A 17892-nucleotide genomic window follows, 5' to 3' on the forward strand; every position below is an offset into this window, starting at 1 on the left:
ACCAGTATAAAAGAAGGAAGCAAAGCGCGGTACCTAGTAAGAGCGCGGGTAGAAAAGTGCAAAGCACGTCAAAGGGTGCTAATGTTACCCTTTGCTTTCTTTTCATTTTGCTCAACCGTACAATTCTCTCTTTTGTTTTTGGAGAGTGTTTTGGCCGTGATTCGCATACGTCACGTTGACAGAGCCATCAATGGCCCACCCTCACTGCAGTATCTCAGTGCAGTCTGTGCTCAGTAGTTGTTGCGCTTGTCCTAATCTCAGTACCAGTGGCTTTCATTATTATTTTATAAGTTGGGTATGTGACCGTAGTAAACAATTTAAAAGAAAAGCTTTATGTGCAATATAACACCGGCGCTACTTCAAGTCGAAATTTGCACTGCGTCAGACACACCGGCAGCTCTCAAGGCTACTGCCCAAAAGTAAGACAAGCACAGAAGGCAAGTTGACGACAATTTCAGCACATGCAATGGTGCAAGACAAGGAATAACAACAAAGATTGGTTGTCCGAATACATTCATAGCAAAGCTTATTAGTAACAAACCATTTTCGGGGAAGACAATAACGTTTGGACCAGAAAGACGCTCTGTGCTTTTTCGTTTGATCTGGGTGGGTGCTGGCTCTGCATGAATCGAGAAGGAGGTGATACCATTGTATCTTTGTCGTACCCGTGTGTAAAGCTGTAAAGTGGTCATTGTGAGAAGTATTGTTCTACCTACCCTGAGTGAAACGAATCTTATAATTTTTTTAAAATTTCAATGCGGAAGTTAAAGTAATCGGTACGTAGGTAAAACGATTCAACATTTGGGCGCATGCATTCGTCAGCATGTACTTTTAGGTCCTGTGGTGGTCATTCACCGATAATGGGAGTGCGATCTATATCTGATCGTCCTCATCTACGTCCACTGTTGATGCACTAGTCCACCTCCTCTTCCTGGTCATGTGCGGGGCTAGGAACAACTCAGGCTAACATGGGACAGAGAGAGTACGAACCACGCGCTATCACACAATAACACAAACAGAACTATCGAGTCCAAGTAGGCCTTGACAGATTATGCTAATATTTTCGTGAAATTATGCTTTTCGCGTTGCTGAAAAAATTGCAGAATTATGCTATTTTTATGCTAAAAGTTATCATATTATCCCGCATTATGCTCACATATGCTGCTTATGTGTATGATGGTTCTGTGCAAAATAACAGGTGAATGTTTTTGTAGAGGGCGTTGTACTGTAGTAGCAAAAGCTCAACGGGGTCAACGCACCGTCCGACCTAGCTACGACCGTCACCCTGGTCACTGATTGTAGTGGACTGGACATGTTATCCAGGGAAACTTACGCCTTCCTGGTGCGTCTACTTGTACTTGTACCGTACTTGTAGAACATGTACAACTGTATGGAATTTGATGCGAACAGGCGGATTATTCCAATTTTATGCGATTCGTATGCAATTTGCTTCGAATTATGCGATTATTCGATTTTGGTAGGAATTATGCGAAACATTATGCTAGCATAATCTGTCAAGGTCTAAGTCCAAGAAGATTTACGGTTCCACTGAAGAGGCGTACGGACGTGTAATCGCTGGCACTTGAGGTGAGAAAGACCGTGAACGCCAGGAAACCAAGCAAACTAGATACAGAGGCAATGCCAATTGGAAGAGTAACTCGGAGAAGCAAAGGCACAGGGAATAATTGAGGAGACCTGGGAAGGGCGACTTCAGAGGTGCTAACCCTTTCCATGCCAGCATGTTTTCCCGTGTTGGCCATGCATTGTTCAGGCGCTGAGCTCACCTGTTCAAAGCTGCACGCGCACCTCAGAACGAAATTTGTTGCTATTTCACTATACCTTGATGGATTTTCACGATCCATGGCTTGTTGGAAAGATCTGGACAACAGGAAGCCATTACAGGGACTCACAGCGCGACAGGCATACCAGGGCCACTTCCATCTCCTCTCAAAGTCCCCCTACCATGCCTGAAAGTAACAAAACGACTGCCTCTCATGTTTTCTTTCGTCTTCTTGCTCATTGTGAACTGATTTTCACGATTCAAACTGCGTTGGAAAGCTGAGATTCAAGCGCGTTTGTTGCAGCTGACTGCGCACGCGCTGTGTTTAGGGGAAATCCCCTAGCCCGCACGAAGTCGCGAACAAAAAATTTGAATCGATCGCCAAAAAATGAAATTTGCGCATTCTGGCCGTTCAATTTATCGCCGCTCGGTCATACCTTGTCGTATCGCGAAGAACTTTATATCCCTGGAAAGCTGAGCTCAAGACCTTTCCAGCGGTGTCTCAACCTTAGCAGTCCGAGATATTTGGACGGAGTTATGATAGTTTGTACACTCGTCCATAGCGCGCGATACACATGTACTGTACAGTGTACATTGTACAGTGTAGGCAGAACGCGTAAACGCGTCCGTGGCCAATCGGCTCATACTAAAAAAACGCGTATACGCGTCCATGGCATGGAAAGGGAACAGTTACATCAGAGTCAGGAAAGCATTCGTAGGCAGTCAAGAATCACTTACTTCCTCCGTATACAAAAACTTCGTGACTTTTTTTTGAAGGCTGCGCATAGCTCTGGAATTGTTCCGTTTGACTTCGAATAACACTCGTGGCATTGTCTAACCTGTTTACAAGCTGTATACAAAGAAAAAAGCAACTCAGACGATTGTGATTGAGTTTATTCAGAGTCTTCGTCGCTCCTGTCATTGTCACCTGACGACTCTGACTCCACATCGCCAACAGTCGCTGCTTCCGCTCGCATTTCGTTCAGATTCTTTTCAGCTGCAATGATGATCCGACGCGGGACTTTGGCTACGTAGTCTTCATTTCCAGAGCTGTGTACGAATCGGTGTCGACTATATTCAGTCGTTCCAACCCGCGAACTCCATTACGCCGTGAAACGAGTCGCTCAAGCACATCCACACGCTTCGCATTTTCTCGGCAGGAGAATCCTCCCAGCATTCTACCCGTTCATGACCCCAGAGCTCTTGGCGCGCATCCGCCAGAGGAAATCAGCTTTTCGTCGATATTGCGCCAGTGGCTGCATTGACACTACATTACAGCAATGCTTTACCTCTTTGAGAACTCGGTGCAACAATCTCTACCGTCGACTTAGAAATTCCCATTTCCAGAACGTGTGCCTAAAATATAAGCAGAGCCCAAAGCTGTTGTGGTCCACTATCAACCACATAACTAATCGATGTTGTTCCCACATCCCTCATGCGGTTGCAGCTGACGAGTTGAACACCTTCTTTCATAAGATAGTGACTGATCCAAACCCCAGGTACGACATCCCAGATGGACCCCCGCCTCAATCTGCATTTGGTATGTTTAAGCAAGTCACTGTAACAGACGTCAGGGCAAGACTTGCCTCCCTCGACAGCAGCAAAGCACCAGGACCCGATTGTCTTCTTCCCAGTATCCTGAAGGCCACATCCAATGTTATTGCACCTTCTATATCAGCCATTTTCAATACTTCTCTTCAATCTTCCACTTTCCCTCATCTTTTTAAAATCGCTAATTTCACCCCCATTCTTAAATCCCGGCCGGGTGATCACACCTCTCCGTCCAACTATCGCCCAGTGTCGCTTACGAGCATTCTCAGCAAAATGCTCGAACGTCTTGCCCTTGACCAACTGCTGCGGGACTTCGACCTGTATACTTGTCTACACGATCATCAATTTGGCTTCCGGCCCCAGCGATCAATAGTGCAGGTCATGACCTTGGCTGTAAATGACTGGACGTTAGCTAGAGATGTGGGTCATACAATCATTGTAGCATTTATTGACTTAAAGGGGAAGTTAAGGCAACTGCGCCCTACTAGATGGGGATTTGTATGCAAAATGTCTCTAAAAGCGCCATTGTAGTCTTTTAGACGCTGAGTCGACTGGTTTTGGTCCGAAAAGGCTACGATGCAGCGTTCCTCCTTTATTCCCAATCGAACATGGTTGAAGAAGCGGTCACGTGCTCCTGGGTGCCCAAATCACCTGGTCACCACGCCAGCAGGCGACTACTTTCACACCAAGGTTCAACTCGAGTTCAACTCGAGTGACAGGACTGCACCCAAAAAAGATCAAACAGGCTAGTAAGTTGTACCCTGCAGGCACGGTGACCAGGTGACTTGTGTACGCAGGAGCACGTGACCGCTTCTTCAACCATGTTCGATTGGGAATAAAGGAGGAACGCTGCATCGCAGCCTTTTCGGACCAAAACTAATCGACTCAGCGTCCAAAAGACTACAACATATGGGCCAATCGCGGTCATCCATGCTTTTATAAGAACGAAATGGCGCTTTTAGTGACATTTTGCATACAAATCCCCATCTAGTAGGGCGCAGTCACCCAGTTTCGGTGGAAGTCCGCGAGTATGATTGGGATTCAAGTAGGAAGGGAGCGTGTCAGCTTCCTCGGACCACGACCATTCGACTCAGCACCCCGAAGACTACAACTGGTGAAATTTTGATTTTTGCCTTAACTTCCCCTTTAAGCAAGGCCTTTGATCGAGTTGTGCACCAGGAACTTATCTTTACTTTGCACAGCTTAGGCATTCATAGTTCTGCCCTGAAATGGTTCGCTTCCTACCTGAACGGCCGGTACCAGCGTGTATGTATAGCCTCTGGAACATCATCTCTTCTCCCTGTAACCCGAGGGGTTCCCCGAGGAACAATCTTGGGTCCCACCATTTTTAACCTAAATGTGCGACTCTTACCTGATCTGGCTGCAGGGAGCGGTGCAAAGCTCCTCATGTTTGCCGATGACAAGACTTCTTACGCTTCCTCACGAGATCCAATAGTATGCGCCGATGTCGCGTCCTCGGCTCTCGCTAAGCTCCACAATGAACTAAGATCACTGGGCATGAGCGTTAATGTTGACAAAACTGTGGTCATGAGGATCTTGCCGAAGAATGCTCCTGACGTACGAAGACCCGTTCTTGTTGAGCTAGGCGGCACTACCTTAAGAGAAGTGAGTGTAATTCGCTGCCTTGGTATCCTTATGGATAACAAACTCTCATTTGTTCCACACGTAGATCACCTCACCAGCAAGGTGTCATGCAAGATAGGCGCGTTGCGACGCACCTTTTGCCAAATGGCAGCATTTGCCCGTCGCCAGTACCTGCTTAGTGTGATTCAGCCCAACTTTGAGTATTGTTTCCCTGTTTACGCATCTCACCTATCAGCACAGTCCAGGGAGAGATTGTTTACCTTGTTCCGTAGAGCCGTACGAGTTACCTGCGGTGCTTCATACCATGCTGCTGTACCACCCCTTCTTGCTTCTCTTCAAATAAAACACCTTGAATATCGATACGAAGAGGAGGATGCGGAGCATGATGATGAGTCGGTGGAGCAGGGAGGAGGTGACCAGGTGCTAACAAGGAGGTCGGTGGATGGAGGAGAAGAGGAGAAGCGTTCAGATGGGTCAGTTGGAGAAGTTGATACCGAGGATGAAGCAGATGGCGATGAGGCTTGTGGGGTCGGGTGTGATTGTGACCTGGAGTTGGATGTGAAGAAATCGGCAGTTTACAGGCATTTGGTGGGTCATCCTGATTGTTGTCATTCGTACTCGGATTCTTCTTTCACTGTGTTGTGTCGTGCGAGTCATACTCATATCATGCAGCTTAAAGTTTTAGAGGCAATCTTCATTCACTTGTACAAGCCAGTGTTGTGTGTACAGAAGGAAAGTGTTATCACCCTGAAATTGTTTACGTAGTGTATGGTGCGAGTGTTGTAAGTATGATTGTCCCCCCCCCCTCCGTTCACACTGCCTTCCGTCTGTTCAGGTTCTTTCTTTGTGTTGCTGATGCTGATGATTCACATATGCATTGTTCTTACCTGCTGAGCTTGCCCACCACTGAATAGAAGTAATATTATCACCTTTTGTGTTTCGCTCTTTTTTACCTTCTTTCACTTTTATTTGTTCATATAAGATTAGTTTCAAGTAGTTCCCATTCCATTGTTATGTAGATTCACTGATGATTGTAACAAGGAAGCAGTTCTGAACGAATTCTCGCTCTCCCTTCCTTGTGTGCCTTGCGATAGTCGTACAGCATTTTACATAACCATGTCTACATATATGAAATGCTTACTGTGCAATTAGTTATCTTTGTAGCTATGTTAAAACTGCTGTCTCCGAAACGCTTGTTCGAATATCGATACATTTATCAATCTCTTACGTTTACGTTTATTTGTCATATTGTTCAGCCTGCATCATAGGCCCATTGCGTAATGATGTCATGCGTACGCGACCAACCTGGAAAGTGCCGAGTTGTGGGCAGAAGCAAATCTCGGCCTTGTATTTGTAATGTCAGTTTCTGCAAGGAAAACTTTTCGTAGTCTTTTGTTTGTCGGAGATGGAGGCGCAGGCTGTGAAGCTCTCCGAGGACGAAGTGCCTGGAGCATCGTTAGGTCGGAATACTGATGGCTCTCAACGCTTGGAAGTCAACTTTCCGTGAAAGAATTGAAGCGTTGGCTAGCTTGCCGTAATGCTCGTCGATCGGGAACGAAACCTGAATTGCTGATAGTAGTGCTAAGCTGCTGATGGTGCTGTCCCTGCTGAAGTTGATGTCCCAGCTGATAGTGCTGTAGCTGCTGATAGTGCTGTCCCTGCTGAAGTTGATGACGAATGGGTTGATGACGAGGAGGACGGTGATTCAGGCACAGCCAAGTAACGTTACAACTCGTTCCGTGGAATAGACAAAGGGTTCAGGTTCTTCAAGTCAGGCCACATCCAGAAGATCCAGTTCAATTCACTGCCTGTCTTTCCACGTGATTCAGGCACAGCCAAGTACAACTCGTTCCGTGGAATAGACAAAGGGTTCAGGTTCTTCAAGTCAGGCCACATCCAGAAGATCCAGTTCAATTCACTGCCTGTCTTTCCACGTGATTCAGGCACAGCCAAGTACAACTCGTTCCGTGGAATAGACAAAGGGTTCAGGTTCTTCAAGTCAGGCCACATCCAGAAGATCCAGTTCAATTCACTGCCTGTCTTTCCACGTGATTCAGGCACAGCCAAGTACAACTCGTTCAGTGGAATAGACAAAGGGTTCAGGTTCTTCAAGTCAGGCCACATCCAGAAGATCCAGTTCAATTCACTGCCTGTCTTTCCACAATTCTGTTTTGTACGCTGCGTCGTCCTGCCCTCTTTCCGTAAGGACAGGAAATACAACGTTCGGATATGCTGCACTGCTGGCGGTGTGTCACATGTCCCTACGGTTCTCACTGCCTACTGCACATGCCCTGCTGGGTTAGCTGCTTCCTGTAACCACATAGCGGGCCTATTATATGCAGTGGAGGACTTTGTAAGGCTTGGCCTGCGTGAAGAGGCAGCCAAAACTTGTACTGAGAAACTTATGCAATGGAATCATCCCCGAGCAGCACGCGTCAAGGCCAGCAGAGTAACGGAAGTCCACCTGAAGAAGGACACGTATTCAGGCAGAGATCTTGGAGAAAAGAAAAAGAGCATCCCGTTTTATGACCCCATGCCTACAAACCGCAGATTTGTCAACCCTGAGGCAGTTGCCAGGCTGCGTAATGACTTGGAGCGCGTTGAGGAGAAGGCTCTGGCAGAGGACAAATCGGGAAAGATCAAGATGTATGGCAGCTCATGTTGGCTAAAGCTACTTGAACCTTCTCCTGTCCCAAGCTCAGATGACTCGGAATGTGACGAGGGCAGCAGCAGTGAGTCAGACAATGAGCGCCAGATGGGTGTACCAGAGTCTTCTTGTGAGGCGCCTGTGCCTATGGTCGCTATTGATCCGGAATCACCTGCTGATTTTTATGAACACCGTGTTGCTGTGTCCAGTGCCCGTGCAGCTGAAATTGCAAGGGAGAAGAGGGACAGTCAGCTAACCTCTCCTGGTACAATGAGCGGTGACTACGAGTGACTGCCACACTTGTTAAGAGCATTGCAAGCCGACGAAGTGATGATTTCTCCACCATCATCAACAGGAAATTGGCTCCACCGCAGCATCCTACAGCGGCTATGAAGTATGGCTTAGCGCATGAACGTGATGCTGTCAAAGCCTACATCACACGTGCACAGACTTCGGATGTTCCTGTTGTCGAATCCTGTGGCCTTTTCATCCATCCAACCAAACCATGGCTTAGTGCTTCGCCTGATGGTCTCGTCATGGTCAATGGCAAACTGCAGCGTGTGGTGGAAATCAAGTGTCCTTTCACCATGCGGAATGGTATGTCGCTTCGTGAGTTTGCTGGACGGCGGACTTCATGCTTGACGGATGTTGATGGCAATTTGGTCCTCAAGCGAACGCACACCTACTACTACCAAGTTCAAACGCAGATGTTTGTTTGCGGTGTGGAGGCTGCCGACTTTGTCATATTTCCAGATGGTCTGTTTGTGGAAACTGTCGCTGTTGATCATTCCCTTGTGAAGGAGTTTCTGCCCCGACTGGAGACATTTTATTTCTCGCATCACCTTCCGGCCGTTCATGCTGCTCTAATGTGATGTTGTTCTTAATGTCAACACTGGACTTCTTTGGAACTTTCTTTTCCTAGTTACTTCACCATAGCACTCTTCGAGAACTCACAATCTTCTTTCAAAGTGATTGTTTTTCCATTCAATCACAAAAATTAATACATTGTTTGTACTCGTGGAGTACTGAACACGATTAGTAGGCGTCTGAGTGCTGGCGGGGTAAAGGACTGGTTTATTGGATGTGCCAACAGGAAGCACTAGTAAAAAGAATGGCAGCTTAGAACACCGTAGGTGACGAAATACAATAATGGTCAAATAATAGGGTGTGGGGTGGTGCCAAAACAAGAAAGAACAACAGAGTAATCACAACGCTCTCAACACAGCAAATAGAAAGAGTAATGTGCACAGTGCTAAGCTGCACCTAAATAATATAGTTTCTGGGAACACCACCGTTATCTGTGATAATAATAAAATGTTCGCTTATTTACATAATTATGTTACTTATTTATGTACATTGTTAAACAGGACAGGGCGATTTATGAATGAAGGTGTGAAAATTGTATTGACATCGAGACCATATCAGGTAGCAACCAGTGTGGGTTGGTAATTGCACAAAACACACGCTGAGAAGACAGCTTGCTCAAGAATATCAAATAAATTGTTGTCAAGGACCGTCCAGAAGACGATATTGCATGCTTACTTTGCCCACAACTCGGCACTTTGCCACGGAACGCGATTACATCATGTCTCCCAAATATGGGATTACGCAATGAGCTTATGCTTACGCAGTCTTTTCCCTTTGCCCGCCTCTAAGCGGTCAACTCGTGGAACTACAACAAACAATTTGTCAATTTGCTTGTATAAATCCATGGTAGGGTACAATTCCTTTTCCTCCAGAGCATCCCTTATGTGGAATGCCCTCCCTGCTCACTCATTTTCTACAGAACTTTTGCACGCTGTAAATGACGACAAATGGACTTTATCACTATATCCCCTCCTTTTTGAAAATGTATTTGTTTATTTGTTTCTCTTTGCCTCCAGCAATGTGTAATATTTATTTATTTTTTGCTTTGTTTTGGTTTACTGCCTCGGCTGGCTACCGCCCCCCTCCCTCCATATTGGCCTACATATTGGCCACGGGAAGGTGAAATAAATAAATAAATAAAATAAATAAATTTAATATGGCAATAAGTAGGACGAGCTGAAGCGACATGTGGACTACTTTATTAACAATGTAAGCGATGGAGACGATGCAAGAAACAACCTAAAGGGTAAGGAAAAATACATGTAAGAAGAAAAAGGGCAATGGAAAAAAAAGATGATTCGAACAAGTTTTCGTACAACACTCTTCAGGAATCACCGTTGTACTAAAGAACAAAATGAGAACAAAGGAAATAATATAGCAATCAAGGTAGGGTGACACGATACAATGACAGCACTAGAATATCGAGGTGCGATTTCTCACAAAAGTGTGCAGAAAACAAGGGTATACAAGTAAGAACTAAGCGTGACAAGTGTGTATCAGCAACAAAAAACAAAAAAGTGAGAACGAATGATAATAATAACAATAATAAACAAGAAGGTGACAAAACACATTTAGGCACAAGTGGCAACAACGTTGCCACACTACACAACAGAACATTATTTGAACAATTTTAGGGTAATAACACTATCTTTCTGGACACACAAATTCGGCTTATGAATGCGCTGACAAACAGCTTCCAAAACTTGTAACTGCAAAAGATAACCATGACGAGCACGGCACAAAACAGAAAAACAGGAATCAGAATAATTACGACAACAGTCAGTACTAGAAACCAAATGATTGTATACTGAAGACTTGTTATTACGAGACGGACGCACACAATCTCGACTCACGCGCACACCCTCACACTCCCTCTCACCCTCACTCAGCTCACCTTCTCCCTCACTGTCCGAATCAGAACCTGCTCCGTCATCCACCGCGGCTTGACTCTCCTCCTCACTTGCATCGTCCTGCGTCTCACCTTCACCACCCACGCCAACCCTGAATGCCGTTGCCTTCACGTCAGTCGTCGTCCTTTCCGATTGTTTCCTTTGTATTTTTACCGTGAATTCATAGTTCCGGTTGTAATCTGCTGTAGATCTCCGTGGTCTGTCATTTGCTGCTTTGTTTTGTGGATTAGTTGTTGTTGTTGTTGGATGTGAACCTGGTGTTATTGTTGGATGTGAAGCTGGTGTTGTTGTTGCCGCCATGGTTGTTGGTCTTTCTGTTGAATCCAGCTCTGGTTCCGGTGGGACAAATCGACCGCCGCGGGTGCTCCCCACCAACACAGACCTCGAAGGAGGAGGGTCAGGGGGAGGCAGAGGTGCTGTCACCACTCGAGGCACACATGTCGCTTCAGCTCGTCCTACTTATTGCCATATTAAAATTATTGTCTCCTCGTTGAATTTATAAATAAATTTCACCAAAAATATTTGAACAAACGGCGAGGAGACAACAATTTGATAACCGCAATCAGTAATACAAGCTGGATCGACATTTGTGTACACTGTATTCATGTATTGTAAAACTGTGGAGACAATGTGCAATAAAACGATGAAAAATGTGAAGAAATTGTGTAGAGAAAGAAAGGGATTCAAACAAGTTTTCGTACAACACTCATCAGGAATCGTCGTTGTACTAAAGGACACTGAAACAAAAATTGAACTATTATAGAAAATCTAAGTTAGAGAAATAACACTAAGAGCAACAACAGTGAAATTTACAAGTGTGAATTTTAACAATCAAAGCGAGAAATGAACAAAGGAGAAAGGAAGGAAAGACAACGTGATAACACATAACAGCAGTACATTAAACCTAGAACATTAACGGCCAAGCTTGGCCGCACTAAACAAGACACGTTACTTGAACAATTTCAACCCAATTATACTATCTTTCTGTACACACAAATTCGGCTTGTACAGACGCTGATAGATAGCTTCCAACACTTTTAACTGTAGTCCATAACCATGACGACCACGGCACAATACAGTGAACGAAGAGTCGGAATACGCACCGCAACAATCAGGACTAGCCAGCAGATGATTGTACACTGAAGACTTGCTACCACGAAACCTACGCACAACACTAACACTCTCACCGGCACTATGGTCGTCATGGTTATGGACTACAGTTAAAAGTGTTGGAAGCTATCTATCAGCGTCTGTACAAGCCGAATTTGTGTGTACAGAAAGATAGTATAATTGGGTTGAAATTGTTCAAGTAACGTGTCGTGTTTAGTGCGGCCAAGCTTGGCCGTTAATGTTCTAGGTTTAATGTACTGCTGTTATGTGTTATCACATTGTCTTTCCTTCCTTTCTCCTTTGTTCATTTCTCGCTTTGATTGTTAAAATTCACACTTGTAAATTTCACTGTTGTTGCTCTTAGTGTTATTTCTCTAACTTAGATTTTCTATAATAGTTCAATTTTTGTTTCAGTGTCCTTTAGTACAACGACGATTCCTGATGAGTGTTGTACGAAAACTTGTTTGAATCCCTTTCTTTCTCTATACAATTTCTTCACATTTTTCATCGTTTTATTGCACATTGTCTCCACAGTTTTACAATACATGAATACAGTGTACACAAATGTCGATCCAGCTTGTATTACTGATTGCGGTTTTCACCAATAAAATAAGGCTTTTTTTAAACATGAATATCGACGGACTTGCCCCTTCTGTTCATGCATTGCCCTGCTCTAGTAATGGTTCATGAATCCGCCCAGTCCACATTCCTTCTCCCTTTCTCTCCGTTTTTCTTTCTTTTAAGTTGCATCTTCCTCTCTGCTCTGTTTTATTTTCTCTTTTCGTTCGACCCTCTTGATATTTGAACTTTGTACTGTTGAGGCAACGAACTGAAATAATAAAAACCAAACCAAACCAACTGCTATATCCTAGACTGGGTGTTTTGTGCACTACCCGGAACTAAGAACCAACAACATTGTCCTTGTGGCTTGTCGTTTGTAGAGATTTGGATAATAATCAGATCCAGACTTTAAGTAATGGTGTGTTCACTGGTCTAACAAACCTCACAACACTGTAAGTATTCTCAATTACGCCATGGAACGCAGGGAACAGTTGTAGAACTGTGTACTTGTATAGAGTAGTGCTGAATATGTGATGAACAAACCTGGCATATCTCTGAGTATTATTATCTGCTGCACTGATTGAAGGGAACAGTTGTAGACGCTGTGTGTGAAATGCTTTGTTGTGAAGCCGCTGATTCTCGTAAGTGTCAGAAACGAACGAGCACACGGCACGAGGACAACTGCTTTTTCTTAACGGTATATTTCACTTGATCGAACATAATGACTCAGTCTAAGACCACCAGATAATTATAGCATGCAAATGACAGCGTACACAGTAAATCGCACACAGCGCATATAGCGTATACCGTGCATGATGCATCAGCGGTACGGCGGAGTCGAAATACGAAATTCAAGCGAATACCATGTCATCAGCGAGAACTTGTGGTTTTGTAAAATTCCCCCCCTCCCCAAAGGACTTCTCAGCGTCGTACAACAGCTCACAAGTCAAGCGATTCGGGGCTCACTACGTATAATCTGCTGCTGCAATGGTGACCAACGTGGAATATCAGTGCTCACCACTTCTGCCAACTCAATTGTTCCAAGCTCGTCGATGTAGGCTGTGACAAATGACACGGTCACAGGCTTACTGTTTCGACACGTTCCAGAAACTGGACCAGACAACACACAACCTATCTCTGTTTCCCACACAGTCTCGCCTTCTCCTTTCCTTAGGCAGAGACTCCAGCTTCTTTTAGGCGTGTCCGACTGATATCGACATGCACTGCGCCGATATAGTGGGCTTTAGACCTGATCCTTCCACTGGTTTCTTGGCAGTATCGCCCTGTCGTCCGTGTGCGACCTGGTAATACGCACCGTGCTCCTGAACCTGACGCAGAGACATCCTGTAGATCAGGTCAGTCTTCATCTCAGATTCACATTGTTCCAAGATCAACTGCTTTGCCATTGCTAGCAGCACATGGGTCATCTTACCAATCCTAGCGCTATACTTGGTGTCCACCTCACTATCTTCAGTCATAGTGAGCGTGGCCTCTAAATCATCGCCTCAGCGTCTGTTCAGCACCTGCATGAGCGACACTGACTCACGCTGCTATCTGGTGTTCACGAGATATTTGTGGCGCTGGCTACGGAGCGTCTCTGTAAGTTTGTATCCCTGGTGATGTTTGTGTCTGGAGAGCACAATTATAAGTGGTGCTCTTCAGGCGCAATCTTCCTCAGCCTACTCAAGCTCAACTGATGAGGGGTGAATTCCCCGACACAGTGTGTCTTGATCAGGGAGTGGTGCTTTTTTGCAGGTTTGCCAAGTGGACGGTTCGGTGGGCTTCTCATATACTCTTGGTGGCAGTCGTGAGTCAGTGAATTGAGAATTCGAGTCGGCAGGAATAGTGCAAAAACCCACATAGGGAGCAACACAGACTTCCCCCATTATCGCCGAAGTCGCACAAACCTCTTCTTCACAATGTCTGTACCATACAGCAAATGGTTAATCAGGCATGTCTTGTCAGGTCCGATAATCTCTGATATAACAGCAAGGAGCCTTGTGCGTGTTGTGTAACGCACGCACAACAATTATTCACCACTACTACTCCGCACACAGCACTCACAACGGCGGACTCTGACTGGAAGGTAAATAAAAGGACTGAAACTTGGAAATCAATTATTTAGATAAGTATAGAGAAAACATCAACCGAACTTAATATTTACAGAACTAATCAACAAGGAGAAATAAAACTGGACCTCTCCACGGAAGCGGCGGGGCGGGGCTAGGCGACGTGGAAAAGTTCGAATGACGTTTGCGGGTACGCACGCAGCTCGGTCAATGGGGTTTCGGCCAGCAAGCGTGGGGTTGCTCACCTGTTCAGCAAGCGTAGTATACAAATATGGCTCCTCCATATGCATCAGAGATCGAGTGCAGTTCGTTTTTTCGAGCTCGTAGACTTTTTGCCTCTCTTTTAGCCCAGTCGGCATCAGGCCGGACTGGAGAAAGGTACATGTAGAGTATGTTTAGGTAGAAAGCAGTAGCAGTATAGTGTAGTTGCTGAGGTAGGACACCGGTGGAAGGCCGTCGTCATGGGTGAGACTTCAAGCGAAGCCCAGATGAAACTGCTTTGTTCCCTCCCAGGGATTGAGCACTCGCTTTTAGGAGTTGTGCAGACGCTATCTTTCCTAGCCACAGAATCCGCAGACAGTGCTTCGAGGATGAGCCACAGACTTTCAGAGCTATGTGGAGAAGTCAAAGGACTAAAGGAGGAATTGGTCACCCTCAAGGCATCCGCCAATGCGAAATCTATGAGCAGCAGCAGGCCAAGGTCAAGGGCAGTTGGAGCTGGACACGCAACAACGAGCGGCAGACCATCTGCAGCTGTCACGGGGACAAAGCACAGCATAGTACGTGCACCGTAGCACAGAACACTCGGCGGAAACTCCTTTTTTTCTTGAGAGCGTTGGAACAATAAAAATGATTCTTTTTAGGTACAAACCATGGAAATGATTAACTTTGATGAGCACAAGGAGAAACCAACAAAGCACCACTACTTGCTTCCTGATTGTCACTACATGATGATCAGACAAACGGGCTGTGGGAAGACAAACACCCTGTGTAATATGCTTCTACAATCATGGTTGAACTGTGATAAGGTCATCCTTTATACAATAACCCCTCAACAACCAAAATATCAACTTTTTGACGAGATTTACAATGGAATATCTCCTGGTAATCTTATCATTGAACAACCAGACAAGGTTTGTCCAATGGAGGATCTCGATGATCAGGAAAATAAGGTGATAATTTTTGATGACATCAAGATTGATAAAACGAACATGACAAAATTGATGGAATACTTCAGTCTTTCTCGGAGCAAGAAACGTAACTATATCTTTGTCAATCATACTGTGATGTACCGAAATATATCCGGAGAAATACCAAGTGCTTCCTGCTGTACAAGGGCTTAGACGACAGAGATGTTCAATGTCTAGCACACGATCACTCCAAAAATCTTAAGAAAACCGAGTTTGCGGAGGCCTATGAAATGGCAACAGAGAAATCACATTCATTTTTCATGCTTGATAAAACAGCAACATATCAGCCAGAGATGTATCGATGTGGATTCGATAGGTTCTTGGGAAAGTGAGAAGAAAAAAAATTTGGTAGATAATCATGCCACGTTTTACTCAAGTAGAAAATCCTGAACATCGGAAGGAGGTCATTGACACCTTTCTGACACACGAGAAAATCTCAAGCAACGTCAACTGGAAAAGGATCGGCAAACAATTCGACCTTGAGCGCTGTGGACTGGAGGCGGTTTGGCTCCAATTGCGGCCAGTGATCTTTCCCAAGCTCCCCCTCATCATCTGCTCTGTTTACAGACCCCCTGGAGACAGCATCTCCCAAGTCCAGGCATTTTGTGACCTCCTAGAGGACTCTGGCCAATATTAGCCTCCCAAATTCGGCGATTGTATTTGCAGGAGACTTTTTTTTTTTAATCATGGCCGCACATGGAGTGTTTTTTTTTTTTTTTTTTGCAATAACATGTTATTTATAAAGACAGGACAAGTGAATAATTAGTCAGTCCATTGTTCACGATGATCTCCGACGGTTACGTCGGCAAGCGAGCCTCCGCCACTGCCAAAGCAGCGTGGGCTCCGCAGGAGGGTGCAAATTTCAAACCAAAATTTAAACGCCTACAACCGCGAATGCACATGATACACGATTTCAGAAGGCTGAAGGAAATCCTGCATCTAACAAATGCCATAACATGAGAGTAATTTGCAGGAGACTTGAATGCTCGCCACTCTGACTGGTCTCCTAGTGACACGACGAATCGAGTTCCGTAACCTCTTCTCTTGTTTTGGCCTTGAGCAAATGGTGACATTCCCCACACACTTTACCCCCCACGGCTCAACATCGTGTATTGACGTTGTATTCACGGATCATCCTCACCTACTACTCTCTGTTACATCTGTTGCTCCTCTTGGTGCATCTGATCACGCACAGATCCTCAGTCATTTCCTACTGCCTACTGATTCTGTGTATCGTGAGGAACCTGCTGCAAATGGACATCCCGCTGCTGCACCCCGAAACCACTTCAGCAATGTTCCTGCAAAGTCGGAATATGACTTTAAATCCGTGCCATCTTGCGTCTGGGATAGTGTGAATGCAGAGCTCGCTGATATTGACTGGAGCTGGCACCTGCGTGCCAGCAACGTCAATGATGCACTTTCGCACTTTTCTTCCATTCTCAACAGTGCCCTTGAGAAGCACCTCTGGCCATTCGGAAAGCAGCCGTATTCTCACCGCTGCCCACGGCCCAGTCAGCCACCCTGGGTTGATGCCCATCTCCGCACAGCAATCAAGTGGAAATATGATCTCTATAGCATTTTTAAGAAGTACCCAACACAACAAAACAAACAAGCATACCAACAGCAGCGAAATATAGTGAAAACCCTGACGCGGACAAAGTACAGAGCTTATATCTGCTCAGTGCAAACTACTTTGCAGGGTGGACACCGTCCATCGATTCACCAGTTTGTGAGAAAAGCAAGAATTCGAAACGTATCACGGGAAAATCCGTCACTCACAACAGGGACTCAGCAAGCAGCTGACCCTTTGGCCAAAGCTACGGCCATTAGGCGCTGCATCTGCCGCTAGGGTTTATCGGGTGTTAGCGGCCGTCGTGAGTTCCCTTCGGGAACGGATACGATAATTTACTTTTACTTTACTTACGGCATTAAACGCCCAGTTTGCCTCTGTGACTCGGCCAGATGAACCGTTGCTATCTATTCCCCCTATTCTCACTCCCTCGGAGTCCTCAGCTTATTTCACGTCCGTCATCACCACAACTGCCACTGTCCGGCGTCATCTGAAGAAGCTTCCGACGTGCAAGGAATCTGATCCCGACTGCATCCCCAACCGGGTCCTAAAGGCCCTGGCACCATTCATAGCATTCCCTTTGTGCCATATTTTCACCATGTCATTTACCACGGGCATATTCCCTTCCGCATGGAAAATAGCGAAAGTCATACCTGTATTCAAGAAAGGTTCCCGCCAAGAACCTGCAAACTACCGCCCTATCTCTCTTCTTCCCTGCGTGTCCAAAGTATGTGAACGCATCTTTTATGACCACTTATACAGACATGTTTCGCCGTTTCTGAGTCCCGCACAATCTGGGTTTCGTAAAGGCGACTCCACCTCCCTTCAACTGACCCGCATCGTGCAGCAGGTGTGTCAGCATAGGGATAACAGAGCGCTTGCTGGCATTGGCTTCTTTGACTTGGCCAAGGCTTTTGATACTGTTGTAGTATCCTTGCCCGACCAATACGGAAGTAGTACGGAACTAATACGGAGCTTTGCCTGATGTATATTTAGTGTATCTCCGTATGTAAGCGTACGGCGTCTGCTGCA

The 17892-nt window shown here is 45.6% G+C and overlaps 1 protein-coding gene across 3 annotated transcripts in view; it reads left to right on the top strand.

Annotated features, from left to right (window-relative positions):
- Positions 1 to 17892, top strand: part of LOC135807198 (leucine-rich repeat neuronal protein 1-like) — a 466844-nt gene that overhangs the window by 123103 nt on the left and 325849 nt on the right. For all 3 annotated transcript variants that reach the window (XM_065321212.1, XM_065321211.1, XM_065321213.1), the window contains exon 6: positions 12412 to 12483. In XM_065321212.1, coding sequence (XP_065177284.1) covers positions 12412 to 12483 — 72 coding nt within the window. The remainder of the gene's footprint in view (positions 1 to 12411; positions 12484 to 17892) is intronic.

Source organism: Sycon ciliatum, chromosome 1 (genome assembly GCF_964019385.1).
Source record: "Sycon ciliatum chromosome 1, ocSycCili1.1, whole genome shotgun sequence".
Classification (NCBI taxonomy): Eukaryota; Metazoa; Porifera; class Calcarea; order Leucosolenida; family Sycettidae; genus Sycon; species Sycon ciliatum.